General features: G+C 34.3%; 1 protein-coding gene across 1 annotated transcript in view; it reads right to left on the bottom strand.

The window, feature by feature from the left end:
- Positions 1-13,902: 13,902 nt before the first annotated feature.
- VEGFC (vascular endothelial growth factor C) overlaps positions 13,903-27,548 on the bottom strand; it is an 81,711-nt gene continuing 68,065 nt past the window's right edge. Inside the window, 4 exon segments of the mRNA XM_059817983.1 lie at positions 13,903-14,314; positions 18,822-19,152; positions 19,411-19,520; positions 23,456-23,607. Of these exon segments, the coding sequence (XP_059673966.1) occupies positions 14,200-14,314; positions 18,822-19,152; positions 19,411-19,520; positions 23,456-23,607 (708 nt within the window). The 3' untranslated portion in view covers positions 13,903-14,199.

Here is a 27,548-nt window from a genome sequence, read left to right as displayed (position 1 = left end):
GAGTTCATGGATTGAGTATTCTAGAGTGGAACTGTGAAAATGAATAAATTCTGTAATACCACGTAACTAAGTTTTTGGATGTCTGATTTGGATTGTCTATCAATTTTTTAAATGCTTTAACCAATTAGAAGGTTTCTCTGGAGCCAACTTACTTAGCACATATCTGTGTTGGATTGTTATTGCCCTATCAGATCTTATTGGCAGATTTTTTTAAGTCAATGTTTGCCAACACTATGAAGCAGAAAATGAGATTGCACAGTTATTTCCTATTCCAAGTATAGGATAAAACTGGATTAAATATTTAAACACAGTAATTGTTGGAAAATATGTTTTGTAATGGTGAATGATGCATAGTTAGCGTTCCTAGACTTACTATTAAAAATATTTCTGGAAAGCATTTCAAGTGATGCAGAAGTGTCAAATATGCATTTAATTTATACTTAAAGGAAAAAAGTAAAAGCTTTTGTATGACAAACACACAATATTTAACAGACTAGTTTTTAGTCTTAAATAGAAGGATTATTATTGTTACATTATATATTCTATACGGATTAGAAGCTAAAAGTGGTCATTTTACAGGTATAGAATGCATACTATATTTTTCCATTTCAAACCATGTAACTCCTGTTAGAAGGAGTAACAAAATAAGTCTGTAATCTCTGCTTATTCATTCCTAATTTGTATTTGAATCAATTATTGTTGGAGTCGTCTATATATGACCCTTGGGAGTCTTGGGTTTTAAGGCAAGCTCTCCTGCCCTTAATACAGCATGTGAATGGCACTAGCAGAAGGTGGTGGAAGAGGCTGTACAAGGCTTGAGGTCACCCTGGGGCCTTGGTGCAGGTCTGGACCTGCTGCCCTAGGGCACCTGAGGAGAAGTTGTCCCCTCCAGCTTCTCCACCACTCTCAGGGCTCTGGCTTCTCTCAGCTCCTTTGGGAACCTGGCAACTTACAGCTCTTGGTAATGTGAAGATTTGGGTATGTGATTCATGGATTATCGTGTTGCATTTGAAATGTTAAGATGTAGACTTCCTTTGCTCAAATGTTAAAAAAATGCTGTTGGCACAGTCATTCACTTGGAATAGGTGGTTACTTGACTGCTGTGCAAATGTTATACTAACGAATGGAGTATAACATCACGTAATTTTCTTACATTCCTACCATGTTGAGGGCTTTGATCCAAAGTAATCATGTTTCCTGTTTTCATCCACCAGTTGTACAGTTTTACCATGTTGTGTGGAAAGACGGCTGGAATTATATAACCTGTATAAGCAACTACTATACAAGTTTGTACTTGGGAAGTAAATGAGCTCAGAAATATTTGTACAGACTGCCATTTGCTGAAAAGAACTGAAACTACTTAGTAATTTGTCAATGTATCTGTCCTACATAATCAAGATAATTCAGCCATTTTAATGAGAATTTTATGCCCAATGGCATAACTTTCAGTCTTCAGTTGTAACTACTGTGCAAGTAGTACATAAAATTAAATTGGAAATGTAAAACTACATTCATCACAGCACTTTTTCTCATCTAGCTGCATGAATTTAGAAATTTGCTATTAAGAGAACAGAACTGAGAGTTTGATGTCTGTTGCTCAATAATTAATTCAAAGCGGGAGAAGCTGTATGTAGACTAGTATTAAGATTGATGTTTTCATTATCACAGCTTTTCAAAGAGATGGTGTCATTAGAGGAGATGCTAAATCAGTCCTGCAATGTAAATATCTGACATTCTGAATCACTGAGCTCAATTTTGAGACTGTGCTGCTTTATTAGGAGAGAAACTATGTGATGCTACATTCAGGCCTTCTTCATGACAGCTTACTGCTGTGGAAGACAGAAGAAGTAAACAAGAGGTTGTGTGCCATGACACTGGCTGTGGTATGACTGCGAGGCAAACAGCAATCAGTTTCAGTTTTGGGAGTGGAGAGATTATCTTGAACAGGGAATCAGCCAATGACTAAAGAGGCAATGCTGGGACATAAATCACTATACAATGATTGTGTATGAAATTAAGTGCTGAAGCTAAAAGGTGAAAGAAACTTGGAGAGACTTGACATAACATTTTACATAAAATTAACTTCCAGTAATACTACATAAAATATACTTTCTTACCAAAAGCTAAACATACAGTTCTCTTACTGGTTATATAATAGTAGGTAAATAAATACATCTTCTCTAAATCATTCATAACAGGTACTGGGACGAGATGGTGCATCATGGCAACAAGGGGGACACACTTGAAAAAGTTTGGGGATTTCTGCAGTATCAGAGCAAGATTGATAATCTCAAAGACCTAATACAGGGCGCATTTCTTTGCTCACGGTAAAGTCTTGTCATCTTTATTGTAAGGAAATTATTGTATTTGGAGATACTTTTTATTCCTCGTAATATTTTTTTTTTCTATCCATAATTGTATTTTATCTAACAAAAAAGCAAGCAGTTCAAAACAACAGTTTTTCTCCAGATTTCGTGTCATTTTGAAACTCAAATCTCTCTCTATCTATATGCACATACGTATACATATGTGTATATACACATATATATATTTATACCTAATTTATATATATATTTATTTATACATATATAATATCTATATAGATATAATATACAAGCTTTCTTGGTTATCTAAATACATATCTGGTCTCTTCCTTGGTTATCTAAATATGTACCTGTGGGAATTTATCAGGTATTGTTCAAGATACTTAGAAAACCTGTTATATTCCATACCTTAAAGTGAATATTAATTTTCCTTTCATTTTGTTTAAACAGTAAGTAAGAACATAAAATATAGCATACTTTTTGCAGACCCCTCAAAAATGATACCATTTTTTAGCCACAGATCAAGAGAGGAATTAAGCATCTTTTTTGTTTGACTTGGATGGTGGTACCTAAATTCCACCTATGAACCACTTCCCATTTAAAGCATGTCAGAATCTAAGACCACCTGTGTGCGGATTCACTGAAATAATTGATTTCAACTGAAAGCAGTGGGAAGAAAAAAAAAAAAGCCTTCCTGAGCTACAATTCTGGCACTCTTGTGGGAAGGGGAAAATATGGTTTTATTACTGGTTTGGGACGGTTACGCGTTATTTTTCTCACTGTCTTTCCTGATGTTTTTCGAAGACAACCATTATCTCTTTCTCAAGAACTGGACTGTGATGTGGATTTTGTTGGATGTGGGTACCTTCTTGCAGCCAGCTGGGATTGTGTAGGAAACTAGTAAGGCATTTGAGTTAGCACTGAAGGTAAGCTATCTTGTAAGGTTTTGTAATAAAGGAAGAACTTCTTTGTTTCTTAGTAGGGTTTTGAGGTTCCTTTTGGAAGGATGCACAAACCTAATTGAGCCAGAAAGGAAACTGTTGCTCTGCTTTTGTGAAGATAGTGGTGTTCCTCACAGAAAGAGTAGCTGTGGGAAAAGAACAGAAATGGATCAGAAAAGCTGGTCAGAGTCTGTATTGTTAATGTTGCAGAGGATCAGACTATATATAAATTGTATAGAATATATGAGCTACATATGATATATAGTGAGACTATCTGTCTCACTAGTGATGGATACCAGATCCTAATACCTGGTCGTGCAAGCACTTCAAGCATTTTTAATTCCCATCAAAGTTTGCGGTGAAACAGAGGATGGGTCTTGTTTGCGTCTTGTCATGGAAATTAGTCTACTCTTTATGGACTGTATAGAAAATAGATCAGCCTAGTGCTGGTCTGAAAAGGCTTATGCAAGAGCAAAAAGCCACTTATATTTTTCAATGCCTCTCTTATTAATTTTTTTTTTATTTCTTTTCACTTATTGAAGATTTATGACATATGAATAGCACTGGAATCATGATTTTATTGAGTAATATGAAAACCTTGGAGTGTTCTCTGTCATATTTGCAGTTAGGCATCTCTAGAGAATATGTTTAACATTGTTTTTTTCTGTTTTATTTTGGCATGAGAGGGAGATTAGATTTCTGTTAGGAATGCATAATATTTGGTATAATCTGAAAGTAAAACAGGATTTATCAGAATTCTAACTAAAGAAAAAATTAACTCTTGCAGTATTAATTTTTTAAGTGCATTAAGGGCATACTTGATGTTCTCATACACAGTGTGTCTCTAGCTGGAAGGATCCAGTTGAATAACTTTCTCTGCTTATGAAAATGTTTTCTACTCAGCAGATGACAATTTATGTTGATGATTTTTTTTTTTTGGTGTAAAGACAAAATAAAATTTATGCAGAGCATATAATAAACAAACCGTAACATTCTCAAAGGGGAAAAACTTACTTCCAGGGCTTTAGAGCAAGGATGGATCAGCTCTCATCAATTCCAGAATATTGTTTCTGACTTTGAAAGACAGTTACATTTTTCTTCATTTCAACTAAGATAAACATGGATACGTGAGTGCTAAATATCAATGCACATGTGGGTTTTTGAAGATAGGCAAGCAGAATGTGTTATCTGATTGCTGCAATTGATGGCTTTTTACTCCAAGATAATATAAAATTAAACAGCTTTCTCATTTAGCAGATAGCTTAATCAGAAACAATGCAAATAAGACTTAAAATAGATTCATGGGCCATATGTAGATCGCATATCTTACACAAAGTCAGGTTAAGCGTTTTTGAAGTCCACTAAGTGAATTGCTAGCTCCTGTGACTCCAACTCCTCCCCCCTTCCCTGAGAATCCTGTATTTTCTTTAGTATTCAAAACTGTGTGATGAGAAGTAAAAAGATGAAAATGGATTTTCAACCTTTTTCTCACATCTGGAGAAACAAGTTAAACATTCATCACCTCAAAACATCTCACTAGAATGACTAGTGTCAGTGATATGGTGTGGCTAATAAGCACCGTGAATATGAGTACGTTTCATTCTTTCACATCAAGCATTACAATAAAATGTGCTCTTGGTTTGTATGAGCATGTATAAATCCTTGTGAAAGTTACTTCAAGAAAGCTTCCTTTAGTGGTAGATATAGTGCTCACCATGCCAATTGGTTAATATGTCCACAAAACAGCAGCTGTAGCACTGCGTTTTGCACTCGCTCACGGCAGTTTTCCTGCATGGAGTGCAATGGCAAGCAGGACTGACAGGGAGGTTATCGCAATCAGCCAAAGACAAATATCTGTTACTGTACCGATGTCAAATTGGAACTCATCCTGACTTTTGCCCTGAGTTCATACTATGAAATTACTGATAATCCTGGGGATGAATGCTTGACAGACTCTTCACATGTACAAATAATGCAGTATTTTGCCTTTTAGATCTCTGATTTTCGTGGATGGTTTGAATGAAAAAAATCAGACTTTTATTACTGACATAAGAGGAATTACTAGTGTCTTATTCACCCCTTTAATAGATTTTAAACCACTGTAGTTTAAGTAAAGAGGCTTTTTTGCTCAAAATGTTTTTCTTCTCTGAATTCTTTCAGTGGTTATACCTGACTAAACATGAAGATGATAGCTTAGGAAATGGAAATTTATTGCTTTCAATGAAGTATATAAAGTATTAAATAATCATATCAACAGTTAGCATTGTAAACCAAGAAATGCTCTAAAAGAATCAAGTGCACGCCAGGTAAGGCTGAACAAGGCAGATGGAAATTTAAGTATAAACAAATTCTAACTGTGTCAATTTACCCTACAAATTAATGTAAGCATAGCAAAAATACAAAAAGATGTGGAGGATGATGAGGATTTTTGTACAGTGCAATTGTTCTACAACTCCCAACAGTAAGGCTTTGTTAGTCAAAGAAAACAAAACATGTCATATCCTAGATAAGAGAAGCATGGCAAAAATGAGAAATGGGCATTAGTCACATGAACTAGATGAAGAGAATTTATTCCCACACTTGTCAAGTCTCCAGAACTACAAAGTAATAGCAAGTGATAACATCCAAGACAGTTTAGTCCCTTCTCTAACATCTGCTAGCATGTTACAAGAACATGATAGTCAATTAAATAGTACTGGAATTCGGGTCTTCCATTTTAAAATCAACAACAGTAGTTTAGACTATTATATTACCCATTTCTGACCCAAATCTTGTTTACTTATTTCATATATAAGAACTCAAACAGAAGGGAGTAAGAGAACCTTTTCCATGTGTTTTGGGCATAAAAATGTTGTTAGTACTTTCTGAGTATCTACTGGATTTTACTTTACAGGGTAAATAGAAACGTCATCAGTTTATGTATCTTGATAGAGTTTAGGCATATAGTTATGCTGCACTATAGGCATTTGCAGAAGTGCATCTTCAGGTTAGGGAAATTTACTTTGGAAGCTTGCCTCCTGTGAATTGGGGGCAAATGAATGAGGATTTTTAGGGTCTAAGTTTTGGATTTAGGTACCACTCACAGCCATTATAAAGTCAATTGTGGATCTAATCCCTTATATATTTTTCCTTGATATGTCCTTTGGTTGTCCTCTTTACAGGTTCTTCAGCGATAAATAAGGAAATTTTAAGTGCTGACTCATGAGTATTCATAAGACTTAATTAGTTTTTGGTATGGCATATCATCATGTCACAAACTCCCACAGCAGGAACAATATAGTTAAGAGACCACAGTTTGGTCTAAACTATCTGTTTTAAAACTTCCTGAACCTTATATAAAACAGTTTTGCTGTCAGTGGGGGTTGTTTCAAATGCACTTAATCTTAATTAACACTTCATTAATGGTGGGATGTTTAATTTTCTGTCTTATTTTTTCAGTCCTTTTCCCTGAGGCATGTTTTGAGCTTTGCAGTGTTGCTCACTCTCTTGAAAAGGCAACAAGAATTCTAGTAGATATCTGTTGCTTCATTTTGTATAAAAACAGTAACAAAAGTTATGGATGAAGTCTTCTCAAGCTACAGTGTTCTAACAGCTATAGTTACCTATTTGGTAAATGTAAAGAGTTTTCAGATAGAATGATACTACATTCATGAGTATATGTAGTTCTTCCCTCCTTGAGCAATCAACTATGTTAGAACAACCTGTGAAGAACAGGGGTGCTTGATGACATTTACCAGGCCTTGCTACTCTGAAGACTGATCACAGTCTTAGCAGTGATGCCATTAAAATGAATAATACTGTTTAAATCAGAAGAAAGAATCAGTGATGTCAGCAACAAGCTGTCCCCTGCAGATGTAATGGTTTTGACTTGCCTTTAACTATCCTCTTCTTGATGTTCTTCTCAGAGGTCAAGAGAGTTATTTATTTATTTAGTAATTTATTTATTTTTGCTTTCCTGAGTGTTGATTTTTCTTCCTGGTAGTTTGAGAAGCCCCCTAATACAGATGCTCTTCAGCCTAAGCTAAAAGCAGGTCCATGAAGCTGCACTACATGTAAGCCACAGAAGAAGCCAGGAGTTTGACAGCACTGGTTGCTGCAGCTGCATGCCCAACTTGAAACCGCTCAGAGAGAGTATGCTGGTTTAGGAATCCACATACACAGTGTTCTGCAGGACCCTGGCTGGTGAATAACTGAGCTGGGACTGTGCGTTGTGAAAGGAGAGGTTTTATTAACCTGCTGGTTATTTATGGGCTTTTTGTCATATCATTGTTAGAGTTACTAAAGTAAAAATAGTTATTTTGGAAGTATTTTTCAAAATAAACTACAGTTACAGAATATAAGATATACTTCCTGTATGTTTTAAAGAACAATGACAAAGTAATTAATAAAGTAAAGGGAAATGTTAACTGGTAGATCTTCAATAGCTAAAGACTTGTGATTGTAAAGAGTTGTAAAATCTGAACATTTGTAAACTTAATACAGTATAAATCTAATACAGCAATGTACTGAATTGAAAAGATGAATTTTTAACACTTTGATTCTCTAAAGCATAACCTATTACTATTAAACTTACAAAAGAATAAAATACTGATTTTTTTTTTTATATATATATATACTTGAAGCAATATTAAAACATCTCATCACTGCACTGTCTGTTCTTGCAAATAAATATATGAAAGTGCTGTCAGACAGTTTTATAGTTCCCCCACAGATGACACTAATATGTACTTAAAATGTATTTGAAAACTCACTCTCTTATTTTTGGAAATTACCTTTGATAAATGCTTAATCTCTACATAAAGCATATATTTGTATTTTTTTCATAGTTTGGAAATGAAAGTAAATGTTAGTATTACATCTTCCTCTAATGCATGTAACTGACTTGATTTAGCCTCAGAAAAATATTTCAGTGTTTGCTTTTTTTAAACTTACCTTAATTTTACTCGAGCTTAATGCCAGAGAAGCTTCCAGGTAGTGTGTCTGCTCATATGTTTAGATTTATTTTTTTTTTCTGTGAGAAATACAAATCTAAGGTATTTTAGTGCTTCAGTAAACAGGTTATTGGCTGTATTTTACAATAAGTATCTCTGAAATAGTTTATTAAAAACTGATTGGAGCAACTGAAACCAATATAGTATCTACCTTGACGTTAAACCATGGACTAAACTGAGCCTAAAGTGTTCTGTGACTCAGTAGCTCTCTGCATCCAAATTACCGGACAGGGTGCAGGCTGGTGAAAAGCACATTCATCTTATGAATGCAACCTGAGCTTACAAATACTGTCTATCCTTAAAAATGGCATCATCCTTCTAGAAAGGACCCTGTGACCACATTTCATCTGTCTTCACAGTGGTGTAAAGCATAGAGGTGGGTATGTCTGTGCTAAGGAAGAGCACAGACCTCAGGTTTTTTTGTGGTATGTTTGAAAAGCCTCCTTACCTGCCCTTGAGCCCTGGATTTTTTCTACACAGTGTGAATGAGACATGAACATAAAATCAATTACAAGACTGAATTTAGTTCCAAAATGCTGCGCCGGCCATCGTTGAGGACTGCATGAGTGCAATGTTAGACTGCAGAGATAGTATCCAGCAGAATTAAAGCTTGTCTGTTTTACAAGGAGGGTGGTATCATAAATTGTCTTTTATGTTTCAAGTGTAATCTGCTAGGGTGATTTCTGCATCTGTTGTTTTTGTTCTCAAGTTTGCTTTGGGAGGCTCTCAACTGTAATAATTTTTATTATTATTTGCTTGTGCAGATTGGGTTTGCACACTTAGAATGTGAAGTTCCAGACTTCTTTTTAACATTTGTTCTTTCATGTATGTATAGTTAAAAGTATCACTAGATATCTAGAAACAGATTAATCCCCATGTTGGCATGATTATTTAAAGCAGAGAGAGGAAAGAGGTCTTAATGGTAATAGAGAGGAAAGCAATGCCATTTTTAGTGAGAGATTGGATATAAAAGGGAAATGGAAGGGTTAGAGTTAACAGTGATATGTGAGAAAAGGTGAAAGGGATATACAGATATTCTTATGGGGAGACTGAGATATGGTCCAGAAATCTAAGAGAAGTAATTTAAGCTGAGAAAGGGACCAAGGGGGAGAGTTCAATGATCATATATGGCTGATTATAAATGTAGAAAATGGATGAAGATTTTGCTGAAACTCAGTTGAAAGGTCAGTGTCTGTCAGGAATGGATACAGTACCCTTACCAAGGAAAAGTATCTGAATCTACAAGATGTTATTTTCGTGACAATGTTTTGCTGAGAAGAAAAGGGAATAAATGGTAAAATACAATTTTCAGGGATTTCCATAGTGGTTTGCCAACAAGTAGCAATGCTTATACAAAAAAGCAAAGCACTGTGTTTCAACATATTTTTTTTTCTGGAATGTGCTATGTTTTGTAATTCAATACATTCTCAAGCTGAAGTAAGATCCCCTGATTCGTAGGTTCAGACTATAGATAAAATATACATTTTTATAATGATAAGTTACTGAAATTTTAGAAACTGTGCTATTGTACAGTTGGTGACCTCTTAATGCTTGCTACTGTTCAGATTCCATTACAATATTTGAACATGAAAATCTAGATAAAATGAGTCCAGATACGTTATTCTATATAAATGTTTTGATCTATCCAGAGCTTTTAAGAACTCCTAGTGTAATCTGGAGACTTAAACATGCATTAATCTGGTCTAATTTTATAAGTCCTTATTTTTCCTTCATATTTATTACATTAAAAAAAATTAAATACCTGGTCCATTTGATCTTCATATTTCATCACTCCATCAGAATGTTGTTCTGTGTTCTTTCCCAGAAGTTTTAACTGAAAGGGGAAAGGAAAAGAGAAAGAGAACAAAAGGAAGTTATTAAATAAATTATCAACTATTATTTTCATTTTTTTAATAAAGTAAAAATCCTATAATATTAAAAACTATTACTATAGCACATTGACTAAATTACAAAAGTTCTGAAAATTCTGAGTTGATCACCTTTAAACTTTTCTATTTGAGGGCAACCTTTTGTACCTCCAAATAATGCAAAATTAAATAATATTTAATAAATTACATAATCTTTAAATAATATATTCTTAAATTAAATATAAATTAAATAATATTTAAAAGAATATATTCTGTTCCTCAGGCTAATATGTTGATGAGCTTACTGGCTGCTTAAATTATTCTATTCCTAGCTTTTGGCATAGATGTGATAGCTAGTTATACTTCCAGAAAAACAGAGAGAGAGAGAGATGTTAAAATTCAAGGGCATGTGGAGTTTTCACTGAGATCTGAAGACTGAAAATGAGAATACTGAAAGCAATCTTAGACTAAGCCTTTCAAGATTATATGGTATATATGTGAGATTTCATACTGGTCTTTCAAATAGAACTAAGAAAGGTAATTGATTTACTATCACTTGTTCAACATGACTTAAACAAACATGTCAGCAGACTAACAATATTCATGCTGTAAATATATGTCCTTCTGTTAATACAGGTAGAGAGGGGTTGCTCTGCTTGATTTATGGTGTCCATATAGTACAATATTGAAAGAGTACAGAAACTGTTGTGAATTCCTGATGAAATGCAAGCGTAAGTCTGTTTACTATTAAGTGTGATTTACTGCAGTTACATGTGCTCTCTCTCTCCACCCCCCTGCCCTGTATTTTTGTAGAAGGTACAGGCGTTTTACACAAATATAACAATATAAGCTTTTTTCCAGAGTTAGTGCAGAATAACCTGTATGTAGAATTATCACCTATATTTTTAGATCTTCTTTTAAGCAGTCTCTTTTCTTTTTATAGTCTCTTTTTTATATATATTTTAAGAATACTGAATTAAGATTTGAAATGTAGATGAAAATTGCAGGGAGATTATGACAAAGTAACACTTCAAAACTGAAAATGGTGTAAATCTATCAGCTACTTTATATAACAGATGCAAGGAAGACCTGCTATGAAGATTATGCCAGCTCTCTATACTTCTCCACAGACAAACACTTGCTTAAACATAGATGATTTTGTGACAGTACTGAGAAAAACAGAATCACATTTTATAACATAGAATGGGAAAACTGCAGCCTATAACTAGTGAAAGTAATTGCAATATTTATTGTGTTCTTGTGTATAATGCATTTTAAAAAACCCACTATTTTCATGTAAAGCAGAACTGGAGAGTCTGATTACCAGAAAATGCTATCATCAACTGCTTGCAATTATTATTCTACTCTTCTGCATACCTTTGAGAACAGTTGACCAGTCACTTTGCTCAAACATAAACCTGATTTGTGGTAACTTATTTAGAATTCAGCTCTTTGCTTTCCTTAAATCTTAGCTTTACTTAACTATTTACATAATTTATGTCCACAAGTCTCAATATGTAGGAAATCAAGAGATTGAAAAAAATGCATTTGAGAGAGTCATCCTTATTAAATGCTGATGTTTGAACAGGAAGCTCTAACTTTATTACAGTGCTCTCATTTTTGAACTCCCTGCCTTTCCTTCCCTACCCTGATAGGTTTCATGATTTTGGAGTGTAGCATGCTCTCATTTTTGAACTCCCTGCCTTTCCTTCCCTACCCTGATGGGTTTTATGATTTTGGAGTGTAGCATGCTTAGTAGAAATCCAAGTATCTGCTTAGCCAGAATGGTTTTATTAGTTCTGTTTTCATTAACTCCTTTCAGACAGTTTAGACATGTAAAGTGAGCATTGCTCAGTTTAGTAGGTTTTTTATTTGCCACAGTATTGTAACATGCACTTTTTATAATCTACATAGTATTACTTGGAATGCAGTTTTGCTCTGCTTTCACTTGTGCTCTCCTCCTTTTTAAACACAAGTCATATTTTATCTGTTAGATACTGGCTTACTTAGCATCTATTCCTGGTTTCAGATTTGGTTTGTCCTTTCTTCCCTGCCTCTCTTCTGCATTGGGCTTGGATTGAAATTAAAAATCTTATTTTGGGATCTTCACCTACAGCTTTTCTTCTCAAGTCTTCATTAAAGTTTGCTCTTTAATTGATTTCTTAAGGTATTTTATGCTTCCTTCAAGCAGGTGACATATAGAAGTGGATGCCTGGATCTCTAGTAATACTGAATGAAGATTTGACTGGTAACCTGTTGCTATTAGATTGACTTTGACAGGTAAGACACTGTTGATTTGCATGATTACTGATCTAACCGACGGGAGTTGTGTGTTGTTATACTGGCATAAAGTTGTACTTCTATGTTAAATTGTCACCCAGAGTTCTACCTGCATTTGATTGCTGAGGCAATATAGTAATAAAGACATTCCTTAGTATTTGTGTTGCCTAAACTTCATCCTATTTGGATAATAAATAGCTGGCCTCTTAGGAAGAACACTAGACATTCAGTGGAAAGCATAAACTCTCAAACTGCTTCTCATCCTGCCTACTTGTTAGACTGTCTCAACTCATGATGGAGGCTGAGAAATTAAAAGTAGCTTTCATTCAGTTTTAAGAACTCTGATATCTAAATATTCAACAATCTAGAAAAGCAACTCCCCATCACCAACTTTCTAGGAAATAATTAGAAATAATACTATTTAATTAATAGCCCTTTTAAGAACAGCTACTTAGAACCAGCACTTCAGAATAACGACATCTAAAATTATTTTTGCAGATCTGCCCACTCCTGTTACAAAATCTTGCTTTGCAGATTTGCTTGTTTCACTTCTGCACCCAATAAACTTTCCATAATTTAACAACTTCCAACTTCTGAAACATTTTAATTTTGAATAGATTGTTCTATGCACATTGCTCTTCCCATGCAAGTTAAAAATCTTACCTCTTTTTAGAGTTGTAGATGTTTGATTTTGCATTCTCTTTAATAAAGAGAAGTCCTGACCATTTTTTATGTAGAGATGATGTCAATCCATACCGGATTGGTGGAAGTCCTTTCATGTCCCCATTGGAATGTAAAATGTATTATTTTCCTTCAAAGTATTTTTGTACATGCATACATTTTTGACCAAGATATCTGATTGACTATATGAAAGAATAACACTGCATCAAAGCGTTCCGAATTATGTAGTTGTAAATTTTACAATATAGCCTGTAATACTAAATAAAAAGCATAGTTGGCATTTCCACTTTCCTACTCATAATCTTCAATAGACATTATTTTATGTTATTCTTTAGGAATGCTAACAAGAAATAAAATAAAAGGTGAATATATTGGAATATGAGTAGTTGCTGCTGTCCTTTAAACGTAGTCCTTATCCTTGGGCAACGCACAGGATCTCCAATGTTTTCATTAGTTATTAATTGTACTTGCTTTGCTAGTTTCATTCTAGAGACAGAAATATCACTGGGTCATGAAACACTAAGTATAACTCTTGCTATTTCAAATTACATGTACAACAGGTATGAGAAAATGTCTAATGTTCTTTTCATAAAAGCTCTTTCTCTTAATTGCCTTTCCCCCTTTTAAGAACTCCGATAATAAAGCTAAATTGTAGGTTCCTTTCTTTAGGCAGATGATTAACCATTCTCACCATTATATAATACAATTTCCATTTTATTTTAAACATACTTTGCATGATATAAAAATATTGATCACAGTGAGCTTTAACAATTGTTACTGCTATAAACAGAAATGCTGCACAATGGTTTTAGTGGAAATAAATTATATAGTCATTATCTCTTTAAAAAAAAAAAAATCACAAGAAGAAGAACCTAGGCTGTTTGGTCATTGGCAGAAAATAAGTCCTTACTGAGTTCTTTACAAAACATGAACCCCAGTTGTTTTCTACATTTGCTTTCCACATCTTGAGAAAAGCACAATGCATCTGTCTCTCTCTGAAAGCCCCCCACAGGGTCTCTGGTGAACATTTCATTCCAAATATTAGCAAAGTTTCTGTTGTTCCTTTGTTCTAATGGAAAAATGTACACCAGAATAGCAAGTAGTGCTCTCTTCGCTAATTCATAAGTGGTCTTTTCCAATATGTGGGTACACAGCGGCATACTTCTTCACTAAAATAAAATCCAGCATCACAGCGTTTTGTTCGGACTGTACACGGCGGTCTGTAGCAACTAAAGATATGAAAAAAGTGGGCATTAATATAACATGATCATTTAAATTAACCTGGAGTAGAAATCTGTGTGCATTTAGATTGCCATTTCTCGATGGGATATTTAATTCCTACAAATACGTCTCTCAACTTTTGTTTATGTTCTTGCAACTACTTTTAATTGGACTATCCTTCACAAAAGACAATGAAAGAATAATGAAACTACTCTATTGCAACAGACACTTCTGAATATGTTTAACATATTGCCTGATTGTAGTTGCATTCTAATTCTGAAGTAGTACTTTTCTAAATTTAATTTTGAAAATACAGTAATATTTTTCTGTACTCAAATTGGCTTGTTATGACCTACTGCATGCTTCCAGTTTGAGGTGGCAACCCAGAATCAGGTGATAATCAAATCTACCATCTTCTTACCCAGGACTGTTTCCCACCTTATTCACTAATGCAATAAGCCTGAGAGAGATTTGTCTACGTATGTTACACTGTGACTCTGGTCTTGAAAATGAGAACATACTTCCTTTCAAGTTGCAAACTCCTATAGCCAATCTCTGATGCCAGTGAGGATATATCTACACTTCATATTACATCTATGTGCATTCTGAAGTAAGATCAGAGCCTGCATATTTATGACAAATCTTAAAGGAAAAGAAATAGTCCCTATTTGATTAAAATAAGTTTAACAGAAATAGAGCATTAAACCACAAGTCACATCTACCTAAGAAGCAGCAGAGTTTTTCTTCACAGATTCCTTGACTGAAAAATAGAACTTGTACAACGATAATATCTGTGGTTGTCCCTGAACTCTTCCTTTTCCTATTTTATTCTTCTATTAAAACAAGAACTTGACCTAAAATAACCTTGCAATAACAATGCTGAATACTTTCTGGTATATAATGGAGACAAAGTACAAGTCTGGGTTTTTTTTTCAGATTCTGGCAATGAATCAAAAGACAAAATATATGTTTCGCATTTCAGCACAGTTATACTTAAAACTTGTATTTAAATAATGCATGCCTGTTTGTGAAACACTGATATTATGATCTATTACTATAATTCATACTTACTTCAGTTCAAAGACACTACAGTACCCTGTATTAAGGCAATGTCACTATCCTCTTCCCTAGGCAATTCTTGTTTCAGGCTTGGGGCTACTCTTATTATTGTTGCAGATAAGTTAATATGTTGTGTGCTTGTTTTGGATACCAAGTTACTACTTTACAATAATTTGTTTATGATATGAGGTCTGGATTACAGTTACATTAATTCAAGCCAGCTAGTTCAACCAATGAACCTGGTTATGAGGAAAAGGAAGACTGCAAACATGACATTTATTAACTAGTCATATCTTGATAAGTGTTTTCAATGTCATTAATCATAGATTATTTCACCAGTGTGATCTCTGTAATTAAGGGAGTAACATTATTTTGTGCCACATAATATATTTGAGATCAGTGTAACAGCTCATGGGAATTTCTCAAAGCCCTACTGATCTTTTGCCCAATAAAGTTTGGAAACGGTCGTAAATAGCAACAAAACTCAGTGTCACTTGAGAAAGAAAGCAAGTGAGCTTTACTGTTTTGCGTGTTTGCCAAAGGATCTACTACTCTGAGCAAATGTGCAACCAGCAGTAGGTTTGTTCTGGGAAAAAGATACTCTATAGCGATACAATGGATGAAACACTGAACTCATTTGCTTTTTAGTCTAACCTTCATGGCAGAGACAGGCAATTTCATGTACTGAATGACTGTAGAATGAAACAGGAGAAAGATAAGAAATAAAAAAAAAAAGACAAAGCCAAACTCTTCATGTGACATGTTACACAAAATGAAAAGTAGTCACGTAATCATTAAGTATTAGGAGTTCACTTTGTTTAGGATTTGTGCCTCCTAGTGAACTGTGAACTTCAACTTAACTTACAGTTGACAGCACTATAAAGCATCTCTCCCATGTGAGTTTGTGCCTAGCAGCAGTCAAGGTCGGGTTACTGCAGTCTTATCTTTTTTGGGATATTTCAACAGAGCAAGAAAGCCTCTCTCCTCTAAAATGCTTTGCAGCTGAGGTGAGTACTTATCCGGCCCTGCCAAAACTGACCAAAATAAATTTTTGAGCTGATAGCATAGAGTGAATAGTAGCAGAGTCATTGTAACTATATAAATGTGGTTTCCTTAGGAAACTCTGCTGAACAATAGATCAGGTCTTTCAAAAGATTTAGGCTGAATGTTGTTTATGGAGTGCTTTCATGTGACAGATGTCTGTTTTGATGAGGACAATCTGAGCATGCTGGAGCTAAGATAGATGTGCAGTCAATATGTATAGTGCTGGGTGAGTCAGTGGCAACTTTCTCTTTATGGTCAGTAATTGTGATTTTTGCTACCAAATGCTCAGGTTTGAGATTTTGGAGAGTCTAATATCTGCATAGATGAAACTGAAGTAGGAATGCTACTCTTAGTGGTGGTAACAGCATCATCACCTTAAAAGCCAGTATGCTTTAAGGTGCTGTTTTTTGGGGTTTTTTTTCTTTTCTTTTTTCTTCGTCTCCTGTCCTTTCTAAATGACTTTTTATACCTGTTTTCTGGAACAGGCTCTAACATTAGAGGCTGAAGCTTTTTAGGTACAGTGCATAAAAATGCAGGTGCTTCAAGACCAGAAACTACAAAGACTATCTGTGTGCATGGGGAGCTGTCTAGGACACAGCTCAGGGGACTGCTCATGTCTAGGTCTCAGGCATCTTGCACAAAGTTATAGAGTGGTACCTCCATTTACGAGGTCTGGTAACAGCAAGGGATATTTCTTTCAAAAGACAAACAGGATGTTGCAGGACTTTTATTCCTTTTATGGAAAGCTTGTGGACACACCAAAAATGTGAGAAACCTAGGCTAAGTTCTTTCTTAAAAAAGAGGAGAGATTGCATCTTCTATTTTCCTTGACAGTGCTGCGATCTACAGGGCTATTGGTTGCAGAGCTATAGAGTGACACCATATACAAATCTTCGTCTCTTTCTCCACACAAAGATGGACTGCTTAGAAAAGAGAAACAGCTAAAAGCATCCTGTATCACATTGTCCTTGGAAGTGAGCAAGGAATTCAAACTCTATCGTATTCAACTACAGCAACACAGAGAAAAGCTAGGCTCAATTTCTTCCTTCAAATACTAAGTCTTTAAATCAATAGAAGTGGCATCAGGTTTCTATTATGGCATTTCTTAGCTTTTTAAATGCCTGACTTTTCCAGTTTTTAATGTTCTTTTAAAATACACATAGTTTATATGTGTAGCACTGCTAGAAGCGCACACTTGAGCAGTGCTAAGGCTCATGTAATAAGGTTGGTTTTTTTTTCCTCTGCAAACATAAAATGAAATAAAAACTGAACAATAGAGAAATTATTTCTTATGTTTCTAACAACTCTTCTATCCCACTCAAAAGGCCAAACATAGGAAAACAGGTAATGCCAGTTATTATTAATTTTAGAGACTTCAGCACAGGTCTCGTTCCTAATATTAGACATTTTTTCTTTATTCAGAATGAACTAATGTGTATGTATATCCAGCAATATATTTATGCCAACTAATTACATGTTATATTAAAAAAATACATAAGTTTTACTTTTGATAATTTAAAAATTAATTTAAATTGACATTTAAATGTCCCAATTTTCTGTTTTCCATTTCCAGTTCCTGAACATTTCTGGGATTGTTATTTGTCATTAATATAATAGAAATCATTCCCATATATTATTAAATAAGTAATCTTTCTGCTCCAAATGGTATTGTTTCTATTTTAACAAATTCACTTTACAGGAAAACTTTCCTCATAAAATATATAAAGCAGAAATAATATTGTTTGTTTCTCAGAACCTGAAGTCATTCACATTTTTATATATAGACTGCTACTGCTATGGGTGTAACAGTTGTGGAAAGAAAAGCTCCTGTGATATATAAAGAAATTGCAGAGTTTTCTTCCTGACCAAATCCCATTTTAAATTATGAATGTGGGTAGTCTGATTTATAGCTATATATGTCTACGTTTCACAGAAATCACCCAGAGCTATAAGACTTTTTATGTATCAGTTGAGCAAAATGAAGGATATGCAAAAATTTAGGAAGTGAAAATGAATGATGGTATCCTCCAGAGCTAATCCTTGAAATTTGATTGGAAATATTTGAGTTATTTGAATTGCAATATTTGGGTCTTGGGAAAAATAGAGTGGGATTTTAAGTAGCATAAAAAAAATGAGAAACTTGAACTTACACTTCATTTTCATCAAAAGAAAAAAAATAATTCACAAGAAGTAGTAGTAAGAGTACAAGAACCTAAACAATGCTTTAAAATACTCTTTTCTGCCTGGTAGTTTCCTCTTACAGATGATAAAAGTAATAGAAGATAAAACTGAATTGAAGAGAGGCTTACTGTTTACTTAAGGCTACAAAGCAATCCAACAAGACTGTTAATGACACAACCCCAAATTTCATACCTTAAACACAATGAAAGGGCTAAAGACTGAGGTTTTTACCTGCATGTCTGGTGATGGAACCTTTTTCCTTTTAAGAAGCATTTATTGGGAGATTCTATACATTCACAGATGCATTTTGCAGGATTTAGTGGCTGATGTTTAGGACAGGTCTTTTTACATACACACTGGCACTTATCTTCATCAAATTCCTTGTTGGGCCCACAGGAAGCGGGGAGAAGTTTGTTTTTGCACATGCACTGACATGATGATCTGTCTAATTCTTTGTGAGGTCCACAGCTTGAGTGCCGCATGCCTCCTTTACAGACACATTGACAGGTTTCTTCATCCAGCTCCTTGTTTGGTCCACAAATATGGAATCCTTCAGATGTGTCTAGAAACACAGCAGAGAAGTTGCACAATTATCAGAATTTTGTCTCTACCCATCCCATATTTTTAAGGGAAGAAATGATATCAAATTTGTACATTTTAAGGTGTTTTAAGAACAAAAATGTGTCAAAAGACAGGCAACAACCGGTAATACTATCAATAAAGGAAAAGATTCAACTATTTACTTTTCATGTTTTAAATTTCTCCTTTAGGTAAATCAAAACATGGAACTACATTTAATTATTTAAGCAAAACTGCTTACCAGAATCCCCAAGGTGAGAAGAGAAACCAAAATCATGCTGTGCCAAACATCTGCAAATTTGATTATTCCAGATATGATTTTTTGGACAGGTCTTGTTTGCCACATGACACCTGTGGAATGAAATATACAGTTGATTTACTACCATAAGAACTCAAGAAAAAAATAAATCTATTAGGTGCTAATTGCTTTTGTTTCTCTCTATTACAAAAACCTTTCAAAGAGCTTCAGCTCATTCATAACCTTATTTTTAAATCTTATCAAATCTGTTACTAATTAAGGTTCTCCCCACTACAGGGATCTTCAATCATTAGTTGAAGATACCTTCTCACATTTCAAGTTTTAGCTTTAACTTCTAGAAACTGGTATTTGTACTTTCCTAATGTAGTCTGGAAACAGATCTAACCCTTGAATGTAAGCCTCATATAGAAAATAGAGCAGTATAAAAAATATTTGCGTGCCAAATACCTCATACGTGGTAACAGGCATAATTTTCTACATTGTTATTTGCAGTACAGAAACTTTTTCACACATATAGACATCAAAAGACAGCTGATAATAGTTTCTGAATTAATGCTGTAGACCAAACTCTGATTTCTAAAACAAAATTAGATTATCAGATTCCTTTCCCTTTTATGTGAAAGTTACGTGACATTAACTGACTCTTTTTCATCAGTCATTCAAATCCTGGACCACTTTCTCGAATCTAAAGATTTGGACTTCAGCAGCAATGCCTCTTCCATTCAGAAATTAAAGACAATAAACAGTTTAACACTCTTTACCTGCTAGTTTTGCAGCCAAGGTAGTGGTAAGCAAAGAAAGCAAAACATCCTAACAGCAGTTGGCTTCTTTTTAAAGGTTGACTGAACTTAACTAGTAGGTACACCACAGATAGATACAATATTTGTGTATTATTTGATCTTCCTTGCTTGTAATTTCTTTACCACCACAAGTGACATTACAACTTTTAACAAGTCATGCCTAACTTCATGCATCCAGGCTGTGTCATTTATTCATTGTTTCTGTAGTATTTCTAAAATCCTCATGTATTAAGACAGCACATACATTACACACTTTAAGCACTTTTTGTTCACCTGAGCACCATTACTCATGCGTTCAAAAATGCAGGTGCTGGGACATTCTTTCGTGATCATCATTCAAGTATACCACCGCCCTTCACCACATTAAATGACTCTCTGCTTGTAAAGACTGCTGTAATTTAACATCAGCCTGCATCGCCTCATGTTTTATCAAGCTGGTGTTTCCTGATTTCATTCTGCTAATGATCTTACTCTTGCTCCCCCATTGGCACATATGTCCTTTTGCCTGCCTCCTAATTCTGCTTGAGAAATAATACAGATAATTTACAGACATATTATTGTATTCTGTTTCAAAAAAAACCCCAAAACCTCAAGCCTGGAGCAGCCTGGCTCTAGCTGGGAGTGTTTAAAACTAACTACAGAAGGAAGCTAGGGTGACAGTATGAAGAAAATACCAAGCACACCTGAACCCATAAGATGACAATGTTGATCTAAAACCCAGGTTACCAGAACTTGGAGAGAATGATATGTATTTCAGCATCAGTGTCGGAGACAGCCGGCAAAAGGAACTGGAACTCCTTGTTTACAAATTCTAGTCTGGTTGCTAGTACAGAAAATTACTGGGGAATATGGCTGAAATTTTAAAATGACTTATTGTAACATTTTAGGAAAGTTCAGGAAGGCTAGAAAAAAAAAATCAGAGGCAAAACCACTTTGCAGAAAATTTCAGTACCTCTTTCAAATCATTGTCAACGCAGCTAAAAAAAAAAAAAAAAAAAATCAGCATGCTAACTTGTTACCTGTCAGTGTCAGGACAGATAATGGACAAGAGGGGGTAACATTTAATGTGTACAACATACATCCAGACCACATCTAAAATATGCTTATCAGCTCTGTAAGCACCTACCTACAAACCATGGGAAAAAAAGGTCCTCATAGAAACTTGGACCTGAATTAGGTATATTGAAGGCCTCTTTGCTCCCTCCCACCCCAAATCACTAAACTTATAAAATAGAGTGGCAATTTTCCAACTCAGTTGCATGTCTTGATGACATTCTACATAAACAGAGAGTACAACTTAAGATACTATTAATCTAGCAGGTATTCTGAAACACTGGTTAACATGAACTGACATGCCTCAGCTCTGCAAGTACATAGAGGTAGCTACTACATTTTAGAAAGAAAAAAAGGGAAAAACTGGAAGAACAAGCAAAGTCCTTAATTATCAGGATAAAGTTGTGCAGAAAATATATTTTATATTAAAAAAGATCAACTATTTATGTTCTATCTTACATGTCATTTCTTTCTTCTTTCTAACACATGCCTGTCCAGGTTTTTCATTTCAGTAACACATAAGAAAGTCATTACTATATTTCTGTTAAAATGAGCATGTACATAAATATATGCACACATGCAGATGTGCTACTGGGACAAGAAAGTACTTTTCCAAGTTTTGGCTTTACAACAGTTTCACTAGCATTCAAACCTATAAATAAAAATGTTAACAAAAAATAAGAAGTTGAAAAGAAATTAAGAACATTAGTACAAATTAAATAACCCCAGCGAGACTCTCAAAAGTATCCAGGAACATGTAAATAGCTTTCCTTTCCTTTCTAGAATCTAGAAGCACTCAGCTTGAGTTTTTTTTTTTGTTTTGTTGTTTGTGGGGTTTTTTTTTCTTTTTTTGTTTTTTTGTTTTTTTTTAATTTACTTGTGAAAAACCATAGGTTTTAAACTTAAAGACAGTAGAGAAGGCCTGTATATATTCTGATCTAGTACTACTTTGTCTTACATTCGGTGAAGTGTGATTCCTTACGCACAGGACAGCCAGCTACTTGTGAGTGCTGGTCAAAGTTTTGTACCTGTACGCTTACTTCCCTCTAAGTACAGGTATCTATTTCCTGGCTAGAATACACTCTTGCCATGGTAATTACAACTGCTTTTAATCTGGAAGCACTGAGAAGCTGCCAACAGTCAGCATAATTTGACTTTATTATTGATTCAGGTTTTGATTCTTTATAATCTGTTAATCATGCAATTAATTAAACTATTAGTAGGTCTATTTCTTAGTATTTTTCTAGTCGACTATTTATGATCCATGTTTTGATGAACACATTCAATAATTTGAATTCAAATAGAATATAATCTGTGTTTAGTTGGAACATGTCAGAAAACATCCAGACTTTAACTGAATGAAAACACAGAGAAGACGACCTAACTTACATCTCTGAGCATTTTGCACCATTCACTCACCTTAGTGGAAATGTCTACAATTAATTCCAGTTCAGCTTCTAGTCCTTGGTTCTTCCATAAAGCAACTACTAGTCTGTTACGTATTTTTGTCCTGCTAAATATTTATACACCATGAAATCATCACTCAGTCCTCTAAAATGAAGGGAGAGAGTTCTTCAAGTGTTTTAATAAAAATTGCTTCAGTGCCAGATTTCTTCTGTGACTTTTCTCATTCAAAATCACCAAAAAAATCAACATGCTAATTCTGTGGACTGTCAATTAACCTTTTATTTCCCCTTCCCATTCTGTTTTAGTTTCACTTCTGGCATGTGAAGATGTCTAAAAACATTTGTAGTCAAAGATTCCCTAAAAACAGGCCTTTTTTTAACAGCTTTTTATATAGGAAAATGCAGTCTGAGCAAGAAATGTTCTCTACTCCCTATCTGCAAAAGTAAGTATTTTTAGATAGCTCTTACGTTTACTTTTTTTTAAAAAGTTTATTTTATTGATGTTTCCTTTAAGTCTCAACTGCATCGTAGCTCTTTCCATGAAACAAACCCCACAAACAACATTATTCTTCATTTTTAAAGGTATTGTGCTAATTACTTTAAGCAACATTCTCTCCACGTAAAACAATATTAGCTCCTTTACAAAACGCACTCTGCTACTACTGTGTATAAGTTCACCTATTTTAATTGCGAAAGCTTCCAGCAATATTTCAAATCTAATTATACGCTTGCTCATAATGTGAAGGAAAAGACAAGTCTCATACTTACTGAGTTTGTGTTGCTGGCAAGGAACGTCTTATGATAGAATGAACTTGTCTGTAAACATCCAACTTCGACATGCATCGGCAGGACGTGTGATTGGCAAAACTGACGGTTACAGGTTTAGGGCCATGAGAGAGAGGCACTGTGATCTCAAACAACTATAAAAGGGAAAGCAAAGCAAAGAACTTTTTTTATAGATCAGTAACAGTAGAACTAAAAACAATGTAAGGACATAAAAAAAAAAGATATAAGGAATTTAAGTTTGGGGTTTTGTTCTCTACTATCATTCAGTGACATAGTCAATTATACTGCTAAATAATCATTACATGTAAAATGAATACAATAGCTATGACAACGTTTTTAGTGTTAAACCCTGTTATGTGCCTGTTTGCTTACTATAACATTTAAACTAACATTATTAAGAGAGGAAAATGTACAAACAACTAATTTTTCTAGACGAAATGACTTCAAATTGGCAGGCTTGTAAAAAATCTGAAAAGTAACATTTGGAAAGTGCTTAAAAAAGTTGGAAAACAAGAATAATTTAAAAAGCAGGTAAACGACAACCTGATACATCAGTTGCACAACAATTACAAGGGCTTGTGTAAAACAGCAGTATATTCGACTTAGATCAAAACATTTTTGGATGAACAAGTTTTGAACCGCAGCATACAGTATTTTTGACTTCCAATATTTGAAACAATGCAAATTATATGGTTACCCTAACAAGATGCATCTTGAACTATTAATTTTTTCAGGATATTAAGAAATATTCACTATTAATGAAATAGTTGTATACGTGAATGAATAAAATCCTAATTGTAGTGGGAAATGTAGTTCAACTAGTGGAAGAGGACAACTTCAGCGATACCTTGTGGAAAAACTGAACACATGATAAGAGACAGTGAGACTCATTTCAGTATTCAACTCGGGACATGCACTTTATCAAATGAAGAGGGTTTCACTGTAAGACTCAAATCTCAATAGTATCCTGAAAGGTTAGGACAAATACTTTAGGTCAAAGTCTTAAAAACTATTTTTTGGTAGTATTTTTAATAGGATAACAGTGCACTGTTGCCTTTTAGGTGTTTAGTCACTTTTCCAAATATGTTTAAGACTATTTCTGCATTTTTCTACCTTTAAAAACATGGTCATTGCTTATTATTCCAGTTTCAGTTGATGAGACACTAATTTTTAGCTGAAATCTATTTGCAATGCCTTTTATAATCAGTAACTTTATAGTATGGCATATAAGCAGCATACAAATGTAATGAAAATATGGGTAATTTTAAATGATTCAAAATACAAAGTACATCTACAGGATGTCCTGAATACAGTACCTTGCACTGAAGTTCACAAGTGAGCCTGGGTACTCACAAGCATGCAGGCACAGCAGTATGGAATGTATTCACTAAGTAACCACAAGGTAAAAGGGCACTTGTGCAGCTGACAATAAAGCTCGTACTATTGATATACCTAAACTATGCAACTTAAACCTAAACTGTATAAAGCACCATCAACTCTGATAGAGAGTATTATATTTGCATTTTATTCTGTCACAGAAGATTATAATGGTATTATTTTTGCTGCAAAATGTACCACATCCCTTATATTAGTTTTAAATGCTTTTTTTTTTCCCCACTAGAATCTAAAAATGCAAACTGGTATATGTTTACTTTTGTAGAAGGAAAATCAAAATAGAAAATAGTTTCCTGCATCTTCCAAATACTGATTAAAAAACCTATCTATCTAGGGAGCTACCATGGAAAGAGTTTATCTTGTTAGAGAGACTTCTAGCCAAAGCATATTAACATTTGGATTCTTGCTCCAGCTGCAAAATAAATAACACTTCCTAAAATTTTGGTCTTCAGTCAATAATAAGATAAGGGCACAAGTCCACATCTATTTTAAAGTTCGGTATCAATAAAAGGAATGCCTAAATCAGTGCCTGCTTCTCTCAAACATAATTATCACCAGACATACCTCCAGGGTTTTCACTAAGTTCAACACAGACTTCTGGAAACAGACTTTCTAATCAACTTTTTATTATACTTATAATCCTTTTTGGCTTCTAAACCAATATTGGCTCCTTTACCCTTATGTATTATAAAAGTTCCTTTAAATTAATCACAAAAGGCATTCTTACCAAGATGCCTCATCCAAAAAGAGCAATAATTATAACACAGAGCTATCATTTTCCTACTGATATTTCATATGAAAATAGCTTTATGTACTTATTCATTTCTTTTTAAAACATCCACCTGTTTGAAAGCCATTGTAGGTTTTGTTATAATACACAATCTAACTACAAAATTGGAGAGGAGGGAGGTGGTGGTGTAGATAAAGAGACAGAAAGAACCATGTTTATGAAAAATAGCTTTCATTTCTGCATACAGTACACATTTGAGAAAATATATGCAGAGTTCTTTGGGTATCTGTTTTTTAAACACTGATCTTTAAACAGATGGCAAAACTCACCTACCTACACAAGGACTTGTATCTTTTTTTAAACAAGTTGAGCTTTCAGAAGGACAGCACAGCTGTTGAGACCTCTGAAAATCTGGACAGCTGAGAATCTACAGATGCAAAAGCCTTTACTACATTAAATATCTTGAAAGAAAACTGATTCTTAATACACATATATGAATTGAGGGACAGAACAAAGAGTATGGACTTAATTACAATATTACACATGTCGAAGAGAATCTTCTCTTTTCTCTGCTCTCTTATGACAGTATGAACTTGCTTTTCCAAAGCTGAAGTAAAAACCCATTATAGGGAGAACTGATAAAACTTAATAAATGAAGAGGAGTGTGATTCTTTGCATGGACCAAACTGCAGCTGACTAGAAAAAAGGGCATATTCTCTTCTTTCTCTGTTCTTGGAGTAGATTGATTTGTGATACTGCAAAGTATAGCAGACTCCAGACCACTGGGGATGGCAGTGTAGGACTATTGCTACAATTCCAATCCACCTGAAGGAGATCCCCGTCAGCCCAACTGTCCTCCTTTTCAGCTTCAGGAGTACACTGAGAGAAATTTCACTAAAACACCCGAGACATACCAATTGCGAGGGGAAATGATGGTGAACATGAATTATCTTAATCTATATTTATCCTTGCATTTAAACTACAGAAGGTATCAGTTTAGAGGTGAATATTGCTAATAACTGTTCCCATCAACACTTCAGTGGTGAAATGCAAAAAAAGCCTAGTTAAACAATGTAAAGGTAGACTAGCTTCCTTGACCTCATTAAATTAACTTCAGTTTGTATAACTAAATTCTCTTAATAGCAATGTATTTTACATCACCCAACAGTAGCTACTACTTCTACATAAAGTAAAAAAACAAAGCCAACTAATTATGTTACTGATTATATTATGTTATATTATATTAGGTATTACATTTCTAGTCCTCACTTTTGGAAAGTGCTTAAAACAATACATGAACTAACATTTTGAAAAAGAATATAAACCAGATCTGTTTTCCTTCATGGAAATGATGGAAGTGAAATACTGGGGTTGGAATTATTGATTTGTTCTTCCTACACTTCTGTAGGAAGTGTATCTTCTGCACATGATATTAGGATACTTTATTCTGATGCATACTGAAAAAGGAGATATTTATTCTTCTTTTCTGAGAATGAAAATGTATCAAGAAGAGTTTCACAAGAAATAAATTTTTGAAAAGTGGTCTGTTATAGAAAATGTATTTAATACTCAGAATAATCCTGTTTAAATAATCTCTGGCATTTTGAAATAAGATCGATTCTAAAGAAAAGCTACATTCTGCTACCAGTTGTGATAGCAGCATCTCTAAATCCAATGAAGCTATTTAAGTGTAAGGGAATAAACTCCCAATATACATAAGCTGGGTTTGAATTATCATCTTAATAAATCATTTCACGTTAGGTAAGATCTGACCTTCTGGAATGCTTTCTGGTTTTGTTAGCCTCTCCAATTTATTTCTTACTCGTCTTCTTCATCCAAGAGAACAATAAGCTTAACGCCTGTTGTCACTACAGGGCATGTTTGGCAACATGTAACCGCCAAATGTTAATATCTAGAAAGGAAATTTCTATGAGAAATGAACCATAACAT

The sequence above is a fragment of the Gavia stellata genome, chromosome 5 (genome assembly GCF_030936135.1).
Source record: "Gavia stellata isolate bGavSte3 chromosome 5, bGavSte3.hap2, whole genome shotgun sequence".
Classification (NCBI taxonomy): Eukaryota; Metazoa; Chordata; class Aves; order Gaviiformes; family Gaviidae; genus Gavia; species Gavia stellata.
This window is presented reverse-complemented; position numbering and strand designations above follow the sequence as displayed.